Source organism: Pituophis catenifer, unplaced genomic scaffold (assembly GCF_029215685.1).
Source record: "Pituophis catenifer annectens isolate HBS135680 unplaced genomic scaffold, rPitCat1.0.hap2 SCAF_8, whole genome shotgun sequence".
Lineage (NCBI taxonomy): Eukaryota > Metazoa > Chordata > Lepidosauria > Squamata > Colubridae > Pituophis > Pituophis catenifer.
In genome coordinates, this window is record NW_027256888.1 from 80790485 (window position 1) to 80814991 (window position 24507).

The 24507-nt window shown below is 46.8% G+C and overlaps 1 protein-coding gene across 1 annotated transcript in view; it reads right to left on the bottom strand.

Moving 5' to 3' along the window:
• Window positions 1-1233: 1233 nt before the first annotated feature.
• The window catches only part of SLC4A11 (solute carrier family 4 member 11), an 89978-nt gene continuing 66704 nt past the window's right edge, over window positions 1234-24507 (bottom strand). The window contains exons 14-20 of the mRNA XM_070949176.1: window positions 18739-18955; window positions 14426-14532; window positions 11268-11436; window positions 8703-8876; window positions 2753-2948; window positions 1920-2089; window positions 1234-1448 (exon numbers count right to left, since the gene is read on the bottom strand). Coding sequence (XP_070805277.1) covers window positions 1385-1448; window positions 1920-2089; window positions 2753-2948; window positions 8703-8876; window positions 11268-11436; window positions 14426-14532; window positions 18739-18955 — 1097 coding nt within the window. The 3' untranslated portion in view covers window positions 1234-1384. The remainder of the gene's footprint in view (window positions 1449-1919; window positions 2090-2752; window positions 2949-8702; window positions 8877-11267; window positions 11437-14425; window positions 14533-18738; window positions 18956-24507) is intronic.

A 24507-nucleotide genomic window follows, 5' to 3' on the forward strand; every position in this document is an offset into this window, starting at 1 on the left:
CCAATGCATAAACAAGTGATAAATCCGGAGAAAATTACAAACTTTGAACATCATTCCAGAAATACAATTTCGTGGAGAAAAGGGGTGGAAGGGGAGAAGGAGGAGGAAAAAAAAACAGGGAAGCCCACGATAGAAATTACAAAAAGAAAAAGAGCAACGAGATCAAACCTTTGGTAACCCTTCTAGGAATTAAAAGACTTCTCTGGACGGTCTCGGGACTAAAGCTCCCATTCTCCTGGGCTAACTGCGGATGATGGGAATTGAATCCGGCTCCCCCTCCCGCCCCCACCAAGCCCACTGGAAAAGCACCATGCTGCAAAAAAGCTGGCGCAAACACAAATCCCACAATCTCCAACGCCAGCAGCAATCCTGAGAGATGGGAATTAAAGGCCAGAACCAACTAATCTCCCACCCCCCCAAATTCATGTCAGCAATCCATGTAAACAAGGAGAGAAAATAACACAAAACAGCAGTCTGTAAGGATTTAAAAAAAACAGGAGTGGGGGGGGAATAAAGAACGAGGCGGTTACAGTACGAGTTAACACTGATTGCACAAAAATCCTTGCAGTCTCTGGAAAGGAGGGGCATCGGATACCCGGTACGATACGGTATTTATATGCAAAATATATACAGAAAATTTAAATCCGCTATGTATATTATCTACAGGGAAGTTAGTCCTTGAGATCTGGGGTGGGGGGGTGGCTCAAGTCATAATGCACGTCGGAGGAGAGGCTGCTCAGGAAAAGCCACCGGGCCAAAGTCACCGTGGTGTACGGAACGCAGCTTTCAAAATAAGCCTTGGGTTTCCTTTGGCAAAGTTCCGGTGTCCGCCGAAACGCGCTTCCGCACCCTCGTCCCGTGCGAAGATGCCCGCGATGGAACGGGAAGCCGAAAATCCCACGGTGGGGGACAGGACATCTCGGTGTCTCCGGCAACATCCTCGTTCAGGGAGGACAATGGGGTGCGTCTCGTTCAGAAGACGACGGGCATCCGAGGGCCGCAAGAGGTCGACCAACGAAGCTCCCAAAATTTGCATAGAAATTCATGTCCAACGAAAAAAGGGACCCGGAGCGTTATCTAGCTATCCGTCTATAAAAGAGGGGAGAGGCCTCCTCGCTTTGTGCCTCTTGTCCCCGCGCTCCCTCCTCACACCCTGAAATGGGGGTGGGGGGGCGGCACTTGGTCGGGTCGATGGCATCAGGACTTTGGGTAGGAGGAGTTGTAGTGCAGTACAAAATGAAGGTTGCAGGTTTCGGCACCAAGGTTGGAGAAAGAAACCCACGTCCAAACGAGCGACTTGGTTGCTCGCTCACGCAGTTCCCTTTCCGTTCTGGAAGACCAAAACGAGCGACGAACCGTCACCAAGATGGAGACAGTTGCGCAGTCAGTGTTCGGCGTCCATGGCGTCTAGATATTTCGCTTCGATGATGCTGGGGAGCAGGTTGTATCTGAGCGAGAAGAGAGAAACAGCATGTCGTTATGAGTCCCTTTTTTTTTGAGACGATGGGGAATTTTTAATCCCTGTAGTTCTTGATTTATGACTGTAATTGAGCCATTTTAAGCGGGCCGTCACGATTGATGTGATTTTAGGAGGGTTTTTTTTTTTTTGCAGCGGTTGTAAAGCAAACGCCACAGTCGTTAAGCAAAGCTACTGAAGTAAAACCTGCTTTCAGGTATAAAAGTTGGAAAATTGCAATAATGTGAGCGTGGGATGCCGCAAAGAGTTGTAAGTGGGGGCTGGCGGCTGAGGGTCTGAAATGTGAACATGTGACCCAGAGGGAACCCAGAGGTCACGGGAACTTCAAACCCAGATCATAAGTAGCATAACTCTGACCGGACGCTAAGAGACCGGTCATTAAATGAAGACTACCTGTATTTCCACCTTATCCTGTCAAAAGCAATCTCCGCAAAGTTCTCACCTGATCGGGATCATTCCAATCATAATGAGCGGGAAAATCATCTTCATGTACGGCAGAGGGGACATCCCAAAGCTGCAGAGAATGAGGAGCTGTAGAACCTGCAGGCCAGTGAAATAGTGGATCTTCCTTTGGGGCACTCGGCGGATGTAATGCGTCGGAGGATAGGCCGTCTGGAAGGAAGGAAAGAGTCAGCAAATACCGGTAGTATTTGAGCTGTACAACAGAGACGATACAACAGTCGTATAGCAAGCGTCAAAAACGGTCCCAAGCCACTTTTTTCTGTGCCGTTACAACTCCAAATGGTCACTAAGTGAACTGTCGTTAAACCGAAGACTACCTCTACTAGCAACACCCCCCACCCCTCCCGGGGAGGGTGTTCAAGGCCAGGGTTTGAGCAAGGAAGCCAGATCATACATAGACGGCAATCTGAGGCGATAACAACAGACGTGTTTTGCAACCCGACGCAATCAATTTGGGATTATGAGCTTCAGGGGTAAAATGCTCTGAAGTCTGCTACCAGTTCGCTTCGCTACCGGTTTGCTTTGCGCGTGCATGTGTGGCGCGCGCCAAACGCATGCTTCGTGTGCATGCACACCACAGGCAAAGTAGAACAGTGTGGGGGGGGGGGAAAACAGCTGTGCCGTGCAATTTAGATCGGGTCGCACAGCTGATCGTCGGGAATACCGCTTCTCTCGAACTGGTAGCATTTTTAAACTACCGGTTTGCCCGAACCGGTCTGAACCGATAGCATTTCACCCCTGATAAGCTTCCTCAAGAAACAGCATCAGCTGTTGCTCTGCAGGGCCCAGCCGGCCGGCACAGTTGCAAGTTACCTGCTCCTTGAGCAAAAGGGCCACCCTCTCGAACAGCTGGTTCCCATCGATGGAGGTCAAGGCGATGTAGAGGAAGAGTCCGTACAGGACGGGCTTCGGGATGAGCTGGAGGGGGAAAGGAAGGAGCAGGAGAGACAGGCCCACCAGGGAGTTGGCCACCAACGTGGTCAGACGCGTCTCCTTCACGCTCACAATCCTAAAACGGGGAGAAAAGTCAGAGTCAGGGTTGGACACGTGAAGTTTGAGGCGTCGTTGATTTATTATTTCAGTGTTTCTCTACCTCAGCCGCTGGAAGAGGGGTGGACTTCAACTCCCAGAATTCCCCAGCCAGCAGAGCTGGCTGGGGAATTCTGGGAGTTGAAGTCCACCCCTCTTCCAGCGTCTGAGGTAGAGAAACACTGCATTATTTTATTTCTATCCGGCCTTAATTATTTTTGTAAACAATTCAAGGGGGCGAACGTACCTAACCGCTTGTTTCTCCTCCTGTTTTCCCCACAACAACAACCTTGTGAGGTGGGTTGGGGCTGAGAGTGAGTGACTGGTCCGAAGTCAGCCAGCTGGCTTTCATGCCTAAGCGGGACTAGAACTCACGGTCTCCTGGTGATCGGCCCGAAGTCACGCAAATGTCTTTCATGACGAAGGTGGGACTAGAACTCACCATCTCCTGGTGATTGGGCCAAAGTCACCCAGCGAGCTTTTATGCCTACGGAGGGACTAGAACTCACCACCTCCTGGTGACTGGCCCAAAGTCACCCAGCTGGCTTTTGAGCCTAAAACAGAACTAGAACTCACAGTCTCCTGGTGACTGGCCCAAAGTTACCCAGCTGCCTTTTGTGCGTAAGGCGGCACTAGAACTTACTACCTCCTTCTGATTGGCCCTAAAGTCACCCAGCCAGTTGTCTAAGGCGGGACTAGAACTCTCTCTCTCGCCTGGTGATTGGCCCAAAGTCACCCAACTGTCTTTTGAGCCTAAAACAGAACTAGAACTCACCGTCTCCTGGTAATTAGTCCAAAGTCTCCCAGCTGGCTTTCGTACCTAAAACGGAACTAGAACTCACAGTCTCCTGGTAGTGATTGGCCCAAAGTCACCCAGCTGTCTTTTGAGCCTAAAATAGAACTAGAACTCACAGTTTCCTGGTGATTGGCCCAAAGTCACCCAACTAGCTTTTGTGCCTAAGGCGGCACTAGAACTTACTACCTCCTTCTGATTGGCCTAAAGTCACCCAGCCAGTTAGACAAGGTGGGACTAGAATCTCTCTCTCCTGGTGATTGGCTCAAAATCACCCTGCTGACTTCCGTGCAGAACTAGAACTCACCCTAACCTTAACCTGCTGCCTTAACCACTAGACCGAACTGCCTCTCAAAATAACAAAGGCCAATAAAGAACTTCTACACCCATCTCTCAAATGATGACTTGCCACTGAAGGAAGTCTAGGGATAGAGATAGTTCTTGATTTACAACTCTTTGTTTAGTGACCGTTCGAAGTTACAACAGCACTGAAAAAAAAACTTCTGACCGTTTTTCACACTTACGACCACAGCAGTATCCCCATGGTCACGGGATAAAATATTTGTATGCTTGGCAACTGACTCATATTTATGACGATCGCAGTGTCCCGGGGTCACGTAATCCCTTTTTCTGACCGGCAAAGTCAAGGGAGGGAAGCCAGTTTCACTTAACAACGGTGTTCCTAACTGAACAACTGCCATGATTCACTTAACAACGGTGGCAAGAAAGGTCGTAAAATGGGGCAAAACTCACTTAAAACTGCCTCATTTAGCAACGGAAATGTTGGGCTCAACTGCGGTCATAATTGAGGACTAGCTGTATCCTTGGGGGAAGGTGTTTTCCGCTTTTGCTTTGATCTTACTTAAGCATGGTTCTAACCACCGAAAAAGACAAAACAGATTTTGGGAAATGCTCTTGAAATGTCCATTTCCGTTCCAGCTAATGAATTTTCTTTCAACCTTCCTACGCTCCCCTTTCATTTCTTCCAATCATCAGAGCTTAACAGAAAAATTTTAGACTCAGGTCTGCTAAGCTTTTATCTCGCTGTGCCAGCTCCCTTCTGCTTTTTAATCCTTCTTCGTCCCGGCTCCCCAATTTTTGCAATCCAATCTTTCAACTTTCTTTTTTTCCCCAGAGCATTAAAAGAAACGGGAAAAAAAGAAGAAGGAGGGAATAAGACAAGTCACAAAAAACAAACAGGAGCTCAGCTCAGCAATTTTTTTTAAAAAAAAACCTCCCTCTTTGAGAGACCCAGCTGTTTGGATGAACATCTGGATCCAAGAAAAGACATTATTAATTCAGCATTATCGATAACACCAAAACTAAGTTTCATCCCTTTCGCGGATTATGGAAAACACGCTTCATGAATTCTAGGAATCAAAGGATCGTGTTGATATTTTAAACAGAAATGGGAGGTTATCTATCAGTGGTGAAATCTGAACCAGTTTACTACCAGTATGTTCGCGGCGCGTGCACAGAGCACACAACGCACAAAATGCGAGGTCTCCATGTGCGCAGTGCACGCCAAAAGGAGGAATGGGGTAAGTAGAACAGCGCGTTGGGGGGGGTGTGATCAGCTGGGGCATGTGATCTTTTTTAAACTTTTAAAAGCATTTTTTTTTACAACCTATTCATCCCAAAGTGCGTAGCTAAATGTCTACTACTCAGACATGTTGTGGTCCACCAGCAGCCTGCGGAGCTGGCAGCAGAGTCGGACAGTCAGGAGGCTGGGGAAGGCTCGGACGAGGGCTCTGCATCTGAGGCAGAGATGGGACCACCTGGGAGGAACGTGCTGCCTCCCGAACCTCCAGAGTCGGACCTCTGCGAGGCAGAGGAACAGAGGGAGCCTGTTCCCAGTGCGCGCATGCGCAGAGCTGCCAGAAGGCAAGAACAGCTAAAACAAAAGGGACAACTCAGGAGTAAGGCTGGGAGATGATGGGCCCCTCCCATAAGCCTTAAAAGAGGAGCAAAGAAATGGGCCTTTGCAGGAAGCAACATTTGTTCATTCGGTTCAGCTTAAAGCCTGAAGCTCTGTTTGATTTTGGACTCTGTGGGACTTTGCCAATTAGGTCTTTGGCAGCGGGTCAAGGGAGATGAAGGACTTCTCCCGAAGGACTTTTTGCAACTAATTGCAAAAATCAGCGGTGAATAAACGTAATTCACAACTGTTGCAATAAAAGAGGTTTTTGGGACTACTCGTGTGTTTTAATGACTCAGGAAGCCTATGTTCTGTCCCCAACCACACGCACATACACCAACAGACGTTCAGGAGTTAAAGACCAAACCAGCCGGCAAAATCCTTTTCCTTATGATAACGGAACTTGGCAACAAGCTAGTGGCTGCCTGCCAAGAGTTTATTATTTACGAAGAGGAGAGATAACTTCTCCCGACTCCTGGTACATCAAAAGAAACAACTCAATAATTACTGAGTCAATCAAGTCCAAATATAATCCAGCAAAATCTATAGCAAGAAGTCCGGCAATGCAGAATGGCGTGGAAGCTTTCAGCTTTGTTCGTCACAAGGTTTGACTGGCCACCACGCTCCCTTTTATACCCTGTGGGGTGTGGTCCAGTGACTCAGCCTAATCTCGGTCACGCCTTTTCTTCTGTTGTGTGCGCTTATCTCTGCGACGCTGGCGTGGATCCAGCCAAGACTCATTACCCTCATCACTGTCCATCTGTGGCTGCGTGGACGTGCTTGGCCCCAGCCCTATCTCTTGCCCTTCGGCGGACACCGAAGGCATTGCCAGAGAGGAGGGTCCTGGAGAGGGAGGCCTTGCCAACTCCTCCCCTTCACTTTCGGAATCCTCTCCTGCCGATGACACAGGCTCAGGTAACGGAGCCACAACAGCCTAGGTCAAAACAAGACAAACCTCCAAGCGACTCTCTAAAAAAGGATGCAAATGACCCGCTGTCTGCAAGGAGTATCAATCCTTCCATTCCCCCACCATCCAATCAGAGCTGAAGAAGCTTCTGGGATGAGAAGCGAAACGTCTTCAAAGAAAAACCAGAAAGTCCAGTTGCCTCTTGAAAAAAAGCACTTCTTTGGGAAGTCCTGCTAAAGAAAGTTTACCTGTGGGATTTCTAAAAATCAGCACCGGCTTTGATGGGGTTTTTTTTTTCCAAATTAATCTGCATCAGCAAAATCCTGTATCTGAAGCCAACTGAGATACAGGTAACAGCAAACAAGCGCTGCCCTCTGGTGGCGGAGACCAGCATTTTTTTTCCTTCCTGCTAGCAAGAATAAACTTTCCAATTTACGACAGTTCGTTTAGTGACCGTTCAAAAATTACAAAAAGTGTAACTTGTGATCGTTTTTCACACTTACGACCATTGCCGTATTCCCCATGGTCACGGGATCAAATGGGCTCAGCTGAGCCGATGCTTTATTTATTTATTTATTTATTTAATTATTTTTTAAAAATTTGATTTATATACCGCCCTTCTCCGGAGACTCAGGGCGGCTTACAATGCGTTAAGCAATCTACTGAGATGACAAAATTCGGCGTTTAAGATTATAGTTCCAAATCCAAATTCAGTTCCCTCGCTGAAGTATAATCTTTGTTTCTCAACTTGTACTACTTGTATGTGATAATCTGAAATCAAAGTGAGGCGGTAGCAGAACGAGACCAAATCATATGAGTTTTTTTTTCTTTTTTTTAAAATTCAAATTTCTCATAGGGGCAGAACGAAAATCTGTCCTCAGCCTTTAACTTTAGGATATGTTTTGGCTTCAATTGACATTTTTTTCCTGTTTTTTTCTTGTTTTATTAGGGTAGGAGAGGTAAATTGATCCCACGGCTGCCAATCTGCTTCCTGAGGCCTTGATCGCTTGAGAAAAAAAGGCATTTCTTATTTTTTTTTAATGAACAGAATAATTAAAAAAATTATTTAGGGACAAAGCAACGTAAATCCCCAAAGATGCTAATAGACATATAGACCAAGAATATTTACAACGTAAGTAATTTATATAATATTTACCTTATTTATTTAAAATGCGTTATAAATATGTACAAGTGGTCCTCGACTTACAACCAACTGAGCCCAAAATATCTGTCGCTACGCGAGGCAGCTGAGTTTTGCCCTGTTTTACAACCTTCCTTGCCGCAGTTGTTAAGTGAAGCACTGGATTTGTTATTAACCCGGTCGTTCAGTGAACCTGGTTTCCCCCTTGACTTTGCTTATCAGAAGGTCGTAAAAAGGGGATCACGTAACCCCCGGAACATTACAACCGTCATAAATATGAGTCAGTTGCCAAAGCATCTGAATTTTGGTAACGTGATTGTGGGGTTGCTGCAACGGTTGTTAAGTGTGATATATGGTCATAAGACCTTTTTATTTCATCAGACGGGCCTGGCCTAACTTTCTCCCTCTTTTTAAACAATTTTAATATTTTAACGTTTTTAATACCTTTAATACTTAAAGTCTAAATTGGTTTTAAATTGATTGGGGTTTTAATCTGTCTGGGCCAAACTATTTAATTCGATTTTATTTCTGCTTTTTAAATTTTGTATGTATGTATTTTATTGTTGGCTGTTCACCGCCCTGAATCCTTCGGGAGTAGGGCGGTATACAAATCAAATAAAAGTAAAGTAAAGTAAAGTAAATAAGCAGTGATGGGATGCAACTAGTTTAACTGCAGTGAGTGTGGATGAGCGAAGCCAGCTGATCATTGGAACTACCAATTCGCCCGAATTGGCTGAATCCCATCCCTGGTCATAAGTCACTTTTTTCAGTGCTGTTGTAACTTTGAACGGTCACTAAAGAAATTGTTGTAAGTCGAGGACTATCTGTAGCTAAAGGTTCGCTCTCTTCCCACTTTGAGAAATTCTCTTCTTTCAATTTTTAGTGGATTTTTGGTGGCCCAGCTCAGAGTGTTTCACAGCCATCCCGATGGCTTTGGACTCAAGCCAAACCGAGCAAGCTCTTCACAGGACTTACGTCTCATAGATGTGACCATTCTCAACTCTTTCCTCCACATAGGCCAGGGCTCGGACGTGCATCGGCGAGTGAGGAAAGGCAGCGTGGATCCAGGGTAATCCAAAGACGGACAGCCCCGTGTTGATCAGTGCTACCAGGAGCAGGTCCCAGTGATAGGCTGTCCCCTTCACCAACCTGGAGTAAAATCTTTGTTAGAATCAAGATTCAGTGGCCAAGCCACAACCATCTGTAACCCACTCAGAACATTGTTCTCCAATTGAGGACAGCAGTTGTAGCTCAGGGTTGAACGATGGGATCCTTGATGCTCTCACAGATTGTTTGTTTTCTTGTGGACATTTCATGACCCAACTGTGTAACGTTATCAGTGCTAGAAGAGTGTTGGGTTTGCAGAAATGAGGAGGAGGAGGACAACAATAACTTTGGGGGTCTCTGAGCTTGGTGGTTTTGTTGCAGACATTTCATTACCAAACTACCATATTTTTCAGACTATACGACGCACCTAGCTTTTGGGGCGGAAAACAAGGGGGGGAAAAAATCTGCCTCTGCCTCCCAGTAATTTGCCTCCTTGCAGCAAACAGCCTGGTCAGCTTCAGCTTTAGCACGAGCAGCTGATTGGCGGTTGGATCTGCTTCCCAAAATACCGCCTATCAGCTGTTCCAGGCTGCGGGGATCGCCACAGCCCATCGCCACTGTCGTCGCTGCCGCCTATCACTGCCTCCACGCGTCCCATTTTTGGCCCCTTCCAGGCGGCGGGGATAGGCGGTGACAGTGGCGATCCCCGCAGCCTGGAACAGCTGATCGGTGGTATTCCAGGAGTCCAATCCAACCGCCAATCAGCTGCTTGTGCTAAATCAGACTGTGTTAAAGCTGATCACGCTGTTTGCTGCAAGGAGGCAAACTGTTGGGAGGCAGAGGCCGAAGGGTGGGGCTGGCGGATGGGCGGGGCTTCAAACAACATTCGCCCTATAAGACGTTTCCGCCCACTTTGGGGGGGGGGGGAAGTGCATCTTATACACCAAAAAATACGGTACGTAACAGCACTGATGATATTACCTAGTTGGGTAATAAAAAGTCCGCAAGAAAACAACCAAGCTCTGCGAACACTAAGGATCCCACACTTTAGCCTTACGTTTATTTAGCTGTGAAACATCTTCAGGTTTAATACTTAAATTTCTAGCTGCATTTTTAAAGAGCAAAGGAAGCCGAGAGCTTTATAATTCTATGGAGAAACTTGCAGAACATGGCTGTTGTAAAGAGCCATGGTGGCACAGTGGTTAGAAGGCAGTATTGCAGGCTAATTCTGCCGACTGCCAGCAATTCGATCCTGACCGGCTCAAGGTTGACTCAGCCTTCCGTCCTTCCGAGGTCGGTAAAACGAGGACCCAGATTGCTGGGGGGGAAATATGACGACTCTGTAAACCGCTTAAGAGAATGCTGTAAAAGCACTGTGAAGCGGTATATAAGTCTGCTATTGCTATTTAGGAAGGAAGGAAGGAAGGAAGGAAGGAAGGAAGGAAGGAAGGAAGGGAGGGAGGGAGGGAGGGAGGAGGCAGGGAGGGAGAGAGGAAGGAAGGAAGGAAGGAAAAAAGGAAGGAAGGAGAGTGATAGGGGAGTGAGGCAGGGAAGAAGGAAGGAAGAAGGGCGGGAGGGAGGGAGGAAGGAGAACAATAGGGGAGGGAGGCAGGGAAGAAGGAAGGAAAGAGGGAGGGAGGGAGGAGGCAGGGAGGGAGGGAGAAAGGAAGGAAGGAAGGAAAAAAGGAAGGAAGGAAGGAGAGCGATAGGGGAGGGAGGCAGGGAAGAAGGAAGGAAGGAAGGGAGGGAGGGAGGGAGGAGGCAGGGAGGGAGAGAGGAAGGAAGGAAGGAAGGAAAAAAGGAAGGAAGGAGAGTGATAGGGGAGTGAGGCAGGGAAGAAGGAAGGAAGAAGGGCGGGAGGGAGGGAGGAAGGAGAGCGATAGGGGAGGGAGGCAGGGAAGAAGGAAGGAAGGAAGGAGGGAGGGAGGGAGGGAGGAGGCAGGGAGGGAGGGAGAGAGGAAGGAAGGAAGGAAGGAAGGAAGGAAAAAAGGAAGGAAGGAAGGAGAGCGATAGGGGAGGGAGGCAGGGAAGAAGGAAGGAAGGAAGGAAGGAAGGAAGGAAGGAAGGAAGGAAGGAAGGAAGGAAGGAAGGAGATGTGGTGGCACAGTGGTTAGAAGCTAGTATTGCAGGCTAATTCTGCTGACTGCCGGCAGTTTGATCCTGACCAGTTCAAGGTTGACTCAGCCTTCCATCCTTCCGAGGTGGGTAAAATGAGGACCCAGATTGTTGGGGGGCAAGAGGCTGACTCTGCAAATCGCTTAAGAGCGTGGCCTGCAAAGCACTATGAAGCGGCATATAAATCTAAGGGCTATTGCTACTCAGAAATGCTGCCGAAACCCTTCATTTGAGTTAGTGCTGGCTGGCTGCAGTGAGGACCAATGCCAACTCTGTGCATCCTCAGAGATTCCTCATTTTGTTACCAGACGGGACCACAGCCGGAGAATCCGAACCTGACACCCAAAAAGCCATCAGGCCGCGATGGGAAACCCTTACCTGTTCTCTGGGGCGTTGGTGAGCGAGGCCACGATGTTTTGCTCTATGAAGAAAAGCATAGATAGCAGGAAACCCAGCCCCATCGCGCTCATCACCGAGCCGAGGTAGAGGTCTTTCAAGGGAGCCAAGACGAACAAGCTCTCCGACTGATTGTAGTTAAATTTGGACACTGAAAAATACAGGAAGGTGAACAGACTCACGATAAGGTGGTGGGCACTCCATCATTGCAAGTCTTCAAGAAAAGACTGGACAGACATTTGCCCAGACCAGGGCTCTGCAACCTTAAACAAAGAGCCACTTGGACTTGTTTCCCACAGAAAAGAAAACACCGGGAGCCACAAAAACACTTCCCGTGCCTGACTATTTCTTGAGCGGCCACAAAACTAGCATACGTAGTTAGAATTAAACGTTCTGTTTTCTTCTGAAACTTTTCTTTTCTTGGATTTATCCATGGCTGGCCTACCGGGGGTTGAAAAGCTCAATAAATCATGTGCTGACAGGTGTCGCATATTGGCTGTTGTGACGCATATTTTGAGTGACAGGGAGCCGCAGCACAGGGGTGAAAGAGCCACATGCGGCTCCAGAGCTACAGGTTGCTGACTCCTGGCCCAGACTGATAAGGTTAAGGGTGTCCAGCCTTGGCAACTTGTGGACTTCAACTCCCAGAATTCCCCAGCCAGCCGTTCCCTCCTTCCTTTCGTAGCAGCTGAATTCTGGGAATTGAAGTCCACAAGTTTTAAAAGGGCCAGGAGATGATGAGTTCTAGGCACAAAAGCCGGCTTCGTGACTTTGGGCCAATCACTAAGAGACGGGAGTTCTAGTTCTATCTTTGACATGAAAACCAGCTAGGTGACTTTGGGCCAATCACCAGGGGATGGTGAGTTCTAGTCCTGCCTTAGGCATGAAAGCCAGCTGGGTGACTTTGGACCAATCACCAGGAGATGGTGAATTCCAGTCCTACTTTAGGCATGAAAACCAGCTGGGTGATTTTGGCCCAATCACCAGGTGATGGTGAGTTGTAGTCTTACCTTAGGCATGAAAGCCAGCTGGGTACCTTTGGGCCAATCACCAGGTGATGGGTGAGTTCTAGTCCAACTTTAGGAATGAAAATCAAGCTAGGTAACTTTCACTCAATCACCAGGTGACGGTGAGTTCTAGTCCTCTCTTAGGCCCGAAAGCCAGCAGGGTAACTTTGGGCCAGTCCTCCTCTCTCAGCCCAACTCACCTCAGAAGGTGGTTGTTGTGGGAAAAATAGGAAGGCGAAGACGTATTAGATATGTTCACCCCCTTGAGTGATTTATAAACAGGTAATAAAGGCAGGATACAAATCAACAGGTAAAAATAAATAAAATAAGCAGAGATAGAGATAGAGGCTCTTGCCTCTTAGCAGCCGAGATGGATTTTGTGCATCCTTCTAGGGAAAGCAAAACAATGAAATTTAAAAGCATGGAGAGGTTGTCCCTTTCCAACAAGGAAACCGTTGTGTCAGGTCGACACCATCTGCAGAGGTTTTGCCCCTTTCTGGTTCCAAACGGGTGGGATGCGACCCACACAAAAGGGGGGAGGTGTGAGATTCCTTAATTCCCTTTTATCCCTGTCCCACACATCTCCAATCCACGTCATTCAGAGGACGGAGAATCGTTTTTTCCCTTCCTACTGCGGAAAAGATGATCCGTTTGACCAACGCAGGTCAATGGATAATAATATTTCAGATTTCCTTCAACATCTGATGCTCCTAACAGATGTTCCGGATTGTTTGCGCCATTGAATTAGGAAAATACAAAATAACAGCATTAAAAAAAAAAAATTGTGAGTCAAACTCATCATTTTTACATCTGTCTGTCCGTCAGCGGTTCTTCCTGCCTCTGATAAACGAGGCAGCCCTTTTGCTGGCTGCCAGAATAATTGTGGGGGGGTGGGGGGGAAAAAATAAAAAGTTTTTTCCCCCTCAAAAACAAAACAAAAAAACAACCCCTCAGTAAGTGTGCCTTTTTTTCCGTGAGAGCGAAATTAAACTGTGGACTAGAATCATTCAGAGAAATTTGCGATAATACACGCTTGGTGCCAGGGGTGAAATCTACTTACCTTCCCTACCGGTAACGACGACTGGGCGGAGCCTCGCGCTACCATCGCTACCGGTTCTCTGAACCACCTGCCACCATCGCTACTGGATCGGCCGAACCGGGCTGAACCGGTAGCATTTCAACCCCTGCTTGGTGCTGAGCGAGGAATTATATGGACGAGTTTAGCGGCGGGATTCAGCCGGTTCTGTGTCCGGATTGGGCAAACCGGTAGCGGCGACTGTGGGAGGCTCCGCCCACCCGCCTGGATGTAATGCACGATTACTGCGCGTGCACAGAAGGCCTTGTGCAGAGGTGGCGCGTGCACACTCACATTTGCGAACCGGTAGGGAAGGTAAGGGAATCCCACCTCAGGACGAGTTCAAAGGAACCCACTCGGGCCGAGATTGGAAAATTTGTTTGTCGAGATATAGGTTGGGACCTGAGTTGTTTGGCCAGGAATAACTTTTGTGAGGTAATTTACGGTCGTTTTTTGTTTCTATTCTGCCATTATTAGTTTTACAAAAAAACTCAAGGGGGCGAATCAGAGGTGGTATTCAGCCGGTTCCAACCGGTTCGCCTGAACCGGTAGCAGAAATCGTGGTGTGTGTGTGTGTGTGCTCACATTTGCGAACCGAAAGTAAGTAAATACCATCCCTGAGGCGAATATATCCAAGCCACCTTCCTTCTCCTATTTTTCCCCCACAACAACAACCCTGTGAGGTGGGTTGGGCTGAGAGAGAGACTGATTAGCCCAAAGTCACCCAGCTGGCTTTCACGCCTAATGCAGGACTAGAACTCTCTGTCTCCTGGTGCTTACTCACTTAGCAACAGAAATGTTGGGCTCCATTGCAGTCGTAAGTTGAGGACTTCAGACTTGCGAGATTTCTCTTAACGTGGCCCTACCACAAAACAGAATTAGCTCATCGTGGTCGTGGTTCCTGCCTGGTTTACCTTGCAAGGTGGACGCCATCTTGCAACGATACAGAGTCGTTTGCGACAAGGAGATTCGTGCCAAAATGAATTCAAAAGATAAATTAACCCTCCGAATCTCTACTCCCTTCAATTTCAACCACCCAGCCCCTCAAGAGAACTTACTTTTTATTTCCTCAAAGAAGTGGGATCCGATCACAGAGAAGGTGAGGACAGAAATAGGCAACGCACAATCCGAAAGGATTTCCCGGACGCGAGGGTGGAGGTACGGGCTGCAACGAAATTAGAAACACTGAATTAGGAGTAGCAACTCAACCACTACCTTGTTGAAGGTGGTTGAAAGATCAGGATGAAACTCCAACCTATTTCTGGCCCAAAGGAGAGAGGCTTGCTTCAGCTGCTCAAGGAGCATTGTTAGGAAATGGTTATTTGCCTAATTAGTTGGTCAGGCAATATATAAACCAACTATGTATGTTTGCAGTCAGAAAGGTATTATATTGCTTTAAGACTGTATTGCATCATCCTGTATCCTGATTGGCTAAGCTCTGTAGTCAATGTACTTAAGGGAAGTCAGGATCATGGCTTGTGTGGATACTACACCATTTTACCTGCTTATTTGTTGTAACTCTCTACCTGATCTCTCTGCATGATCACTGTTTGATCATAGCTACATGTTGCTTTCTACTATTTATTGGATGTTTTGATATTGAACTTGTTCCTGTTTTGAAACTCAAGAAGAACGTTTTTAATGTGTATGACTACAACTGGTAAGAAGACTTTGTACTTGAAATATTGATCTTTTAACTCTTTTATCTGTGTATGAGTTGGATTGTTTTTGGACTTTGCTTTACTTTTTCTAAAAGTAAAAGACTACAACAACTCAGTGTGTTTGTATGTTGACTGTGATTGTTCACAACCACTCCCAGCCGCTTTTCATGTGTTTACTCAAAGGGTACTCTGCTCAATAACCCACAACATCGGTTATGAGCTAAGAATATCCTTAACATGCATCATAAGAACATGGCCAAGTTTTGAACGTTGGACAAGATGCCAACATGCTGGTCCATCACTCAGTCTTTCTTTCTCTGTTGAATTCTGTTGAACAAGGTTGAGAGTGTAGGGGTTTTCTTTGGAGAATTGAGAGCAGATGGGGTCCTTGCTGCTCTCTGAGCTTGGTTGTCTTCTTGCAGATATTTAATGACCCAACTAGGTAACAATATCAGTGCTAGAAGGGAGGAAGGTTTGGGAGGAGGAGGAGGAGGAGGAGGAGGAGGAGGAGGAGGAGGAGGAGGAGGAGGAGGAAGAGGAGGAGAACTATGGGGTCCTTGCTGCTCTCTGAGCTTGGATTTATTTATTTATTTATTTATTTATTTATTTATTTATTTATTTATTAATTAATTAATTAATTAATTAATTAATTAATTAATTAATTAATTAATTAAATTTGATGTATATGCCGCCCTTCTCCGAAGACTCAGGGTGGCTTACAATTTATTTATTTGTTTATTTATTTGTTTAAATTTCTATACCGCCCTTCTCCAAATAGGACTCAGGGCGGTGCACAGCCTAAGTAAAAACAAAGCATACAAAATTTAAAAAAAACAGTATTAAAATAATTAGATATTCTGGCCGTAAATTAAAACAACCCAATTTAAAACCAATTTAAAATTTAGCTCAAGCCAGCCCAGCTAGTTGAAATAAATAAGTTTTCAGGGCCCGCCGAAAAATCCGGAGGTCTGTTATTATACGTAACTCCGGGGGAAGGTTATTCCAGAGGGTGGGCGCCGTCACAGAGAAGGCTCTCCCCCTGGGGGTCGCCAGCCGACATTGTCTGGCGGACGGCACCCTGAGGAGGCCCACTCTGTGCGAGCGTACTGGCCGGTGGGAGGCTATTGGTGGCAGTAGGCGGTCTCGTAAGTACCCCGGCCACAATGTGCTCAGCAATAGCCTTCATCCTTTTGTATATTTATACAAAGTCAGCTTATTGCCCCCACAAACTGGGTCCTCATTTCACCTACCTTAGAAAGGATGGAAGGCTGAGTCAACCTTGAGCCTTGGCGAGATTCGAACCCTGCAGTAATTGCAGGCAGCTGGTCTTAATAACCAGCTTAATAACAGGGTGCCTTAAACCCCTGTACTACCAAGGCTCTTTCTTTCTTTCTTTCTTTCTTTCTTTCTTTCTTTCTTTCTTTCTTTCTTTCTTTCTTTCTTTCTTTCTTTCTTTCTTTCTTTCTTTCTTTCTTCATTTATTATATTTCTATACCGCCTTTCTCCCGTAGGACTCAAGGCGGTGTACAGTCAAGAAAAATATAGACACACAAACATCATAAAATTGCTAATTAATTATTACTTAGTTTGGTCAATCAAATAAAACCCAGAATTAGATAACATTTAAAAATTCATTCACATGTTCATATGTTTAGCCCCGCCTGTTGGAACATCAGGGTTTTGAGGGCACGGCGGAAAGCACGGAGATCAGGGATATTCCGTATCTCCAGGGGCAGTTCATTCCAAAGGGTTGGAGCCCCCACAGAGAAGGCCCTCCCCCTGGGAGTCGCCAGTCGGCATAATTTGACTGACGGTACCCTGAGGAGTCCCTCCCTGTGAGAACGAACTGGTCGCTGGGAGGCTATTGGTGGCAAAAGACGGTCTCGTAGGTACCCAGGTCCTAAGCCATGGAGCGCTTTAAAGGTGATAACTAACACCTTGAATCGCACCCGGAAGACCACCGGGAGCCAGTGCAGCTCGCGTAGGAGAGGTGTTACATGGGCGCAACGAGCTGCGCCCATAATCACCCGCGCGGCTACGTTCTGGACCAGTTGGAGCCTCCGGGTGCTTTTTAAGGGGAGCCCCATGTAGAGAGCATTACAGTAGTCCATACGGGAGGTAACTAGGGCATGAGTGACCGTGCGCAAGGCGTCCCGAAGAAGATGGTTGTCTTCTTGCAGATATTTAATGACCCAACTAGGTAACAATATCAGTACTAGAAGGGAGGAAGGTTTGGGAGAAGGAGGAGGAGGAGGAGGAGAACTAAGGGTTCCTTGCTGCTCTCTAAGCTTGGTGGTTTTCTTGCAGACATTTAATGACCCAACTAGATAACATCATCAGCGCTAGAAGGGAGTGAAGTTTGGGGCGAGGAAGAAAAGGAGGAGGGGGAGGAGGAGAGGACTGTAGGGTCCTTGGTGTCCTCTGACCTTGATGGTTTTCTTGCAGATGTTTCATGACCCAGCTAGGTAACATCATCAGTGCTAGAAAGGAGTGGGGTTCTCTCTCTGTTTATATACAAGTGGATTGCCCTCTTGGTGTTAGAGGTTGTATCATTTTCTTCTTGGTAGTTTCTTGATCAGCCTATTGTTTATTGTTAGCTTGTTTGTCTAAAATGGCACTTTTTTTTTTTTTTTTAAATTTGATTTATATGCCGCCCTTCTCCGGAGACTCAGGGCGGCTTACAAGGCGTTAAGCAATAGCCTTCATCCTTTTGTATATTTTATACAAAGTCAGTTTATTGCCCCCACAATCTGGGTCCTCATTTCACCTACCTTAGACAGGATGGAAGGCTGAGTCAACCTTGAGCCTTGGAGAGATTCGAATCAGCAGTAAATTGCAGGCAGCTGTGTTAATAACAGGGTGCTTAAACCACTGTACTATCAAGGCTCCTACCAAGCTCCTTTAACCCTGTCAACAAACTCTTCTGAACCCTATCTCCTCTCTCTTTGTTGTTTTTGAAATATCCTTGCCTCTCTCCAATTCTGATCATTCTTCTTACACCGTTTTGGTCCTGGTCTTCCAAAAATGGATATTTTGAGCAGCATTTCCTCAACCATGGCAACTTCAAGAGGCATGGCTGGGGAATTCTGGGAGTTGAAGTCCGCAAGTCTTAAAATATTGCCAGGTTTGGAGATGCCGGCTGGGGAATTCTGGGAGTTGAAGTCCGCAAGTCTTAAAATATTGCCAGGTTTGGAGATGCCGGCTGGGGAATTCTGGGAGTTGAAGTCCACAAGTCTTAAAAAACTGCCAACTTTGGAGATGCCGGTTGGGGAATTCTGGGAGTTGAAGTCCACAAGTCTTAAAAAATTGCCAGGTTTGGAGACCCCTGATCTAGATGGCTGGCTGGAGGATTCTGGGAGTTGAAGTCCACAAGTCTTAAAAAATTGCCAACTTTGGAGATGCCGGCTGGGGAATTCTGGGAGTTGAAGTCCACAAGTCTTAAAAAACTGCCAACTTTGGAGATGCCAGCTGGGGAATTCTGGGAGTTGAAGTCCACAAGTCTTAAAAAACTGCCAACTTTGGAGATGCAGGTTGGGGAATTCTGGGAGTTGAAGTCCACAAGTCTTAAAAAACTGCCAGGTTTGGAGACCCCTGATCTAGATGGCTGGCTGGGGGATTCTGGGAGTTGAAGTCCAGGCGTCTTCAAGTCACCGAGGTTGAGAAGCACTTACTGGGAGAAACACACACAATTTACACAGGAAGTAGCTTACCTTTTCTTGAACTGATAGAGAGTGTGACCAAGCCACAACGTCCCCAGCATCAGCATGAGACTCAGAACGGCGGTTTCTCGCCCCTCATGCGTGGTGGCCGAAGGACCGTCGCTCTCATTTCCCATCGATGAACGTTCGGTGGAGATGTTCAGCAATAAGTTGGTGTTGTTGATGGTCAGACTGTGAGGTCTCGGGCCGTGATAGTAATTTGTAAAAACTAGGAGGGGGAAGAAAACAAACAATTTTAGGTAGCAGAAAGATATATATATCTTTCTGCTACATATATATTTTCACCCCTTTGTTTAGACACATGGACACATTTATTAGAATTAGCTGTTATGTGAATGCTTCACTGGGGAGAAAGGGATTACAAGAGAATAAGCAGTCTGTCAACCCTGAAACTGGCCTGACCGGAAGCCATTTTGTCCGCTTCAGTGTCACTTCATTGGAGCTGAGGGTCAGGGAGGGGGCAGTGGTGGGATTCAACCGGTTCGCACCACTTCGGACGAACCGGTTGTTAAAATTGCTGGCTGGCCCGCCGCTCCCCGCCCAACCCCTTCCAGAAGTCCCCACATGCCCCGTTTTGGCTCCCAGGTAAGTGGGGGAGGCCTACTAGGCCCAAAACGGGACATGGGGTGTGCAGTGCGCGCCCCCCACCCCCCGCAGCCCATTTTTGCTCCCAGGAGGCTGCAGGTATGCCTACTAGGCCCAAAACAAGGTTTCAAAACAAAGCTATTTGGAGTGTGAGATACACTTTCCAAATACGGCAATGCCTCCTTACTCCCTTATGACAGGGTGCTGCACATCCACAACTGATCGAATTTGAAATGCTCTGCAGACTGTAATCCTAAATCTCACTGTAGGCAAAAGAGGATCACCGTCGTCCTACAAACTAGATCTTGCAGAAGGCGACGTCCTGAATCAAATACATTATGACTCATCCTTTGCAGATATAGGTAGACCTCGATTTACAACAGTTCAGTGACCGTTCGAAGTTACAAAATCACTGAAAAAAGTGACTTTTGACCATTTTTCACACTTACAACCATTGCAGCATCCTCATGGTCACATGACCAAGGTTTAGAATAGAATAGAATAACAAGAGTTGGAAGGGACCTTGGAGGTCTTCTAGTCCAACCCCCTGCTTAGGCAGGAAACCCTACACCACTTCAGACAAATGGTTATCCAACACTTCTTAAAAACTTCCAGTGTTGGAGCATTCACAACTTCTGGAGGCAAGTTGTTCCACTGATTAATTGTTCTCTCTGTCAGGAAATTTCTCCTTAGTTCTAAGTTGCTTCTCTCCTTGATGAGTTTCCACCCATTGCTTCTTGTCCTGCCCTCAGGTGCTATGGAGAATAGCTTGACTCCCTCTTCTTTGGAGCAGCCCCTGAGATATTGGAAGACTGCTTGGATGCTTGGTTCATATTTATGACGGTTGCATAATGTGATCCGGATCATGTGAACACTTTGTGCGACCTTCTGACAAGTAAAGTCAAGTGGAAAGCCAGATTCAATTAAACAACTGGGTTATTAAATTAACAACTGCAGTAATTCACTTAACAAACACGGCAAGTAAAGTCGTAAAATGGAGCAAAACCCAATAACAAATGTCTCACGTAGCAACATAAATTTTGGGCTCAATTATGGCTGTAAATCAAGGACTACCCGTATGTAGGACACCATATGAGAATTAAAGACTTTCTTACATAACAGAAGTTTAAATAAATTTAAGGAGGAATGGCTTCCATTCATATTTCATATTACACAATTAGATAAAAAACAAACATTTAAAGTATGGTTTTTTTAAGTCTACACCAACAGGATACTGTAAAATGTTGGAGCACAAGAAAGAAGGAAGTCAGAAATTAAATAGTTACTCATATTAATTTTAGAGTTTTTTTTAATGTTTATCAATAATAATATAGTGGAGGTTTTGGGCATTAAACTTAAAACTTTATACTACTTTCAGCTTTATATAAATTTGTATCATAAAAAAAACTTAATATACTCTGCTCAATACCATTTACGAATGTTACATTTATCAATAACTATTGATAAACTTCAGGAATTCCATTACCGGAAACTAATCAAGGAGAGAAGTAACCTGGAATTAAGGAGAAATTCCCTAACAGTGAGGACAATTAACCAGTGGAACAGCTTGCCACCAGAAGTTGTGGGTCCTTCATCACTGGAGGTTTTTAAGAAGCGATTGGACAACCGTTTGTCGGCAATGGTATAGGGCCATGATGGCGAACCTATGGCACGCGTGCCACAGGCGGCACGCAGAGCCATGTCGCCTGGCACGCCAGCTCAGTTCCAGTGTGCATGTGTCGGAGTCTCTGGAGGCTGGGGACAGCAAAAAAGTCACTTCCTGTCCAACCAGAAGTTGGGAAATGGGCCGTTTTGGCCTCAGAGGGGTGGGGAAGACTGTTTTCGCCCTCCCGAGATGCATAGAGAGGATCTGGAGCCAGGTGAGAAAGAAAAATGGGCCTACCGGGCCATCGTGTGCTAGGAGCGGGGGAGAGGGGGGGTCGCATGCGCGGGGTAGGGTGCATAGAATTATGGGTGTGGGCACATGTGCACGCGAACCTCTGCTGCCCCCCCCCTTTCCTGGCACGCAATGACAAAAAGGTTAGCCATCACTGGTATAGGGTCTCCTGCCTGAGCAGGAGGTTGAACTAGATGACTTCTAAGGACCCTTCCAACTCTGTCATCCCATAAACAAAACTTAATCTTTCTCAATTGCCAGTGCCGATGGCCGCCGGCATTCCTTTCCCAAAGACTTAGGAGGTCACAATTTGCAGCTGGCATTCATCCTGGCAGCTGAACGGATGGACTCCCTATGCGTCAGCGGCTGCAACAGCCTAACAAAACTACACATGTGTGTGTGTGTCAGTGTGGCAAGGGAGTTATTTGAGGTCCCTCTGATCCCATTAGCAATCACTTGTTTGCTTCGAACCGGCTGCTGCCGTTGTGCTTCCTGCCGGAGAGCAAAAGTCAAGATCAAAGAGGGCAATGGAGCGTGAGGTAGGGAGCATTGCATCACCGCCGCCGTTGAAAAACAAAACAGAATTGGAGGCAGCTGAAAAGGATGGGCAGCAGCTTTGCAGACCCCCTGTCCTTCCCCTTCCCCCCCCCCACTCTTGCAATGTGATTTTAACAGCAAAACACACACACAACCGCCCACCCCTTTCCTGACGGTGGGGGCATGAAAGCGTCCGGCATGAAAAGGAATATTCCGCTAATCTTCCTTTCAGAAGGAAACCGGACGGCTGGACGGCGCTTCCAAGCTACGGGGGTTCGGAGATCGGAGATGAAACGAGAATGAAGGATTTACCGTATTTTTCAGAGTATAAGACGCAACATTCCCGCCCTCCCCTAAATGTGGGTGAAAATTTAGGTGCGTCTTAGAGACCGAATACGGGCGTTTTTGGGCTCCCAAACCCTCCGCGCAGGGGTGAAATGCTCCTGGTTTGGACCGGATTGCCCGATCCGGTAGCGATAGTGGCGGGTGGTTCGTAGAACCGCTAGCAAAAATCCCTGCCTCCCCCCCCCCATGCCCAGCTGAGCCGCACAATCATCAGAGGCTTTTTTTATATACTTTTAAAAGCATTTTTTCTACAACCTCTTCCGATGAAAAAATGTTTTTAAAAGTAAAAAAAAAAAAGCCTCTGATGATTGCTTGGCTCAGCTGGGATCTTCAAAGGCTTTTGAAAGAAAAAAAACCCTTTTTTTCTTTTAAATGCCTCTGACGATCCCAGCTGAGTTGCCTGATCGGCAGAGGCTTTTAAAAAAAAAAAAGGCAACTCGTCAGAGCCTTTTGAAAGCATTTTTTTACAACCTCTTCACCGAAGAGGTTGTAGAAAAAATGCTTTTAAAAGTAAAAAAAAAAAAAAAATTGGCCAAGCCCACCCAGTCACATTACCCCCCCCAAGCCACGCCCACAGAACCGGTAGTAACAAATTTTAGATTTCACCACTGCCTCCGCGTGTCGTGTTTTCACCCTCCCCGGCCCCAAGAAGCACTCTGCAGTGCTCCGTGTAGCCCGTTTTTGCCAAAAATCGGCCCGTTTTTGGGCTCCCAAGCCCTCCGCGCGTCGTATTTTCGCCCTCTCCCAGGCCCCCAGAAGCACTCTGCAAAACGAAAATGGGCCATGCAGAGAGTGCTTTTGGGGGCCTGGGAAGGCGAAAATGCAATACGCGGAGGGCTCGGGAGCGCAAAGATGGGCCAATTTTTGGTGAAAAGGGGCCGTGCGGAGAACTCCAGAGCGCTTCTATGGGCCTGGGAGAGTGAAAATCTGACGCATGGAGGCCAAAACCTGTTTTTTTTCTTGTTTTCCTCCTGTAAAGTTAGGTGCATCTTAGAGTTAGGTGCGTCTTATAGTCCGAAAAATATGGTAAATTATTTTCTGGGACTCCCGGTGTAGAGAGAAGGGAGGGTTGGAGGGGGGGAGTAAAAAAAAAAAAGGAAGGGAAATGATTATTTACCTCGCTCGCCTTTGATGGAGGAAATTATGACAATGTGCCCTGGTTCTCGGCTCAGCCGAAATCAAAAAGGGGTCTCTCTCTTTCATCCTGAAAAGCTGAGCTGAGCACAGAGAGCTGGCAACTTCACATCTGCAACCCGCCCGCATGCCAAAAATGAGGGGCAGCCTGTCTGATTTTGCAAGAAAAAAAGCCTGTGGAGCAGGGATGAAATGCTCCCGGTTCTGACCAGATCACCCGATCCGGTAGCGATGGTGGCGGGTGGTTCAGAGAACCGGTAGCAAAAATCCCTATTTCCCCCCCCCCATTGCCCAGCTGAGGCTTTTTTTTTAAATTTTTTAAAGCATTTTTTCTACAACCTCTTCGGCCGAAAAAATGCTTTTAAAAGTGTAAAAAAAAAAAAGCCTCTGATGATCGCGCGGCTCAGCTGGGATCGTCAAAGGCTTTTAGAAGAAAAAAAAAAGCCTCTGCCGATCAGGCAAGTCAGCTGGGATCGTCAGAGGCTTTTGAAAGCATTTTTTTACAACCTCTTCGCTGAAGAGCCTTGGTAGTACAGTGGTCTAAAGCACCCTGTTATTAACACAGCTGCCTGCAATTACTGCAGGTTCGAATCTCGCCAAGGCTCAAGGTTGACTCAGCCTTCCATCCTTTCTAAGGTAGGTGAAATGAGGACCCAGTTTGTGGGGGCAATAAGCTGACTTTGTATAAAATATACAAAAGTATGAAGGCTATTGCTTAACGCATTGTAAGCCACCCTGAGTCTCCGGAGAAAGGCGGCATATAAATCAAAAAATTTTTTTTAAAAAAAAAGAGGTTGTAGAAAAAATGGTTTTAAAAGTAAAATAAAAAATAAAAATTGGCCATGCCCACCCAGTCACATTACCCCCCCACCACCACCAAGCCATGCCCACAGAACCGGTAGTAACAAATTTTACATTTCACCTGTCTGATTTTGCAAGAAAGGAGGCCTGTGGAGAGATGGATTGCTGGGGTTGCACAGGAATGTCTCCAAAGTGGGGTGAAGCAGACCCCAAGACTGGGTGGAAACGAGGGACGAATATCTATGGGGTAACATAGGGGTGTGTGTGTGTGTGAGCCTTGGGAGGCTCCGAGCAGATGGGCCTGGGCCCGTGCTAGGCCCCCCCAGGGCCTTCCCCACAAAAAGCACCCCGTTTTTTTTTTCTTTTTATGATGTTTCTAAATTTTTTTTACTACCGGTTCTGTGGGCGTGGCTTATTTTGTGGGTGTGGCTTGGAGGTCATGTGACTAGGTGGGCGTGGCT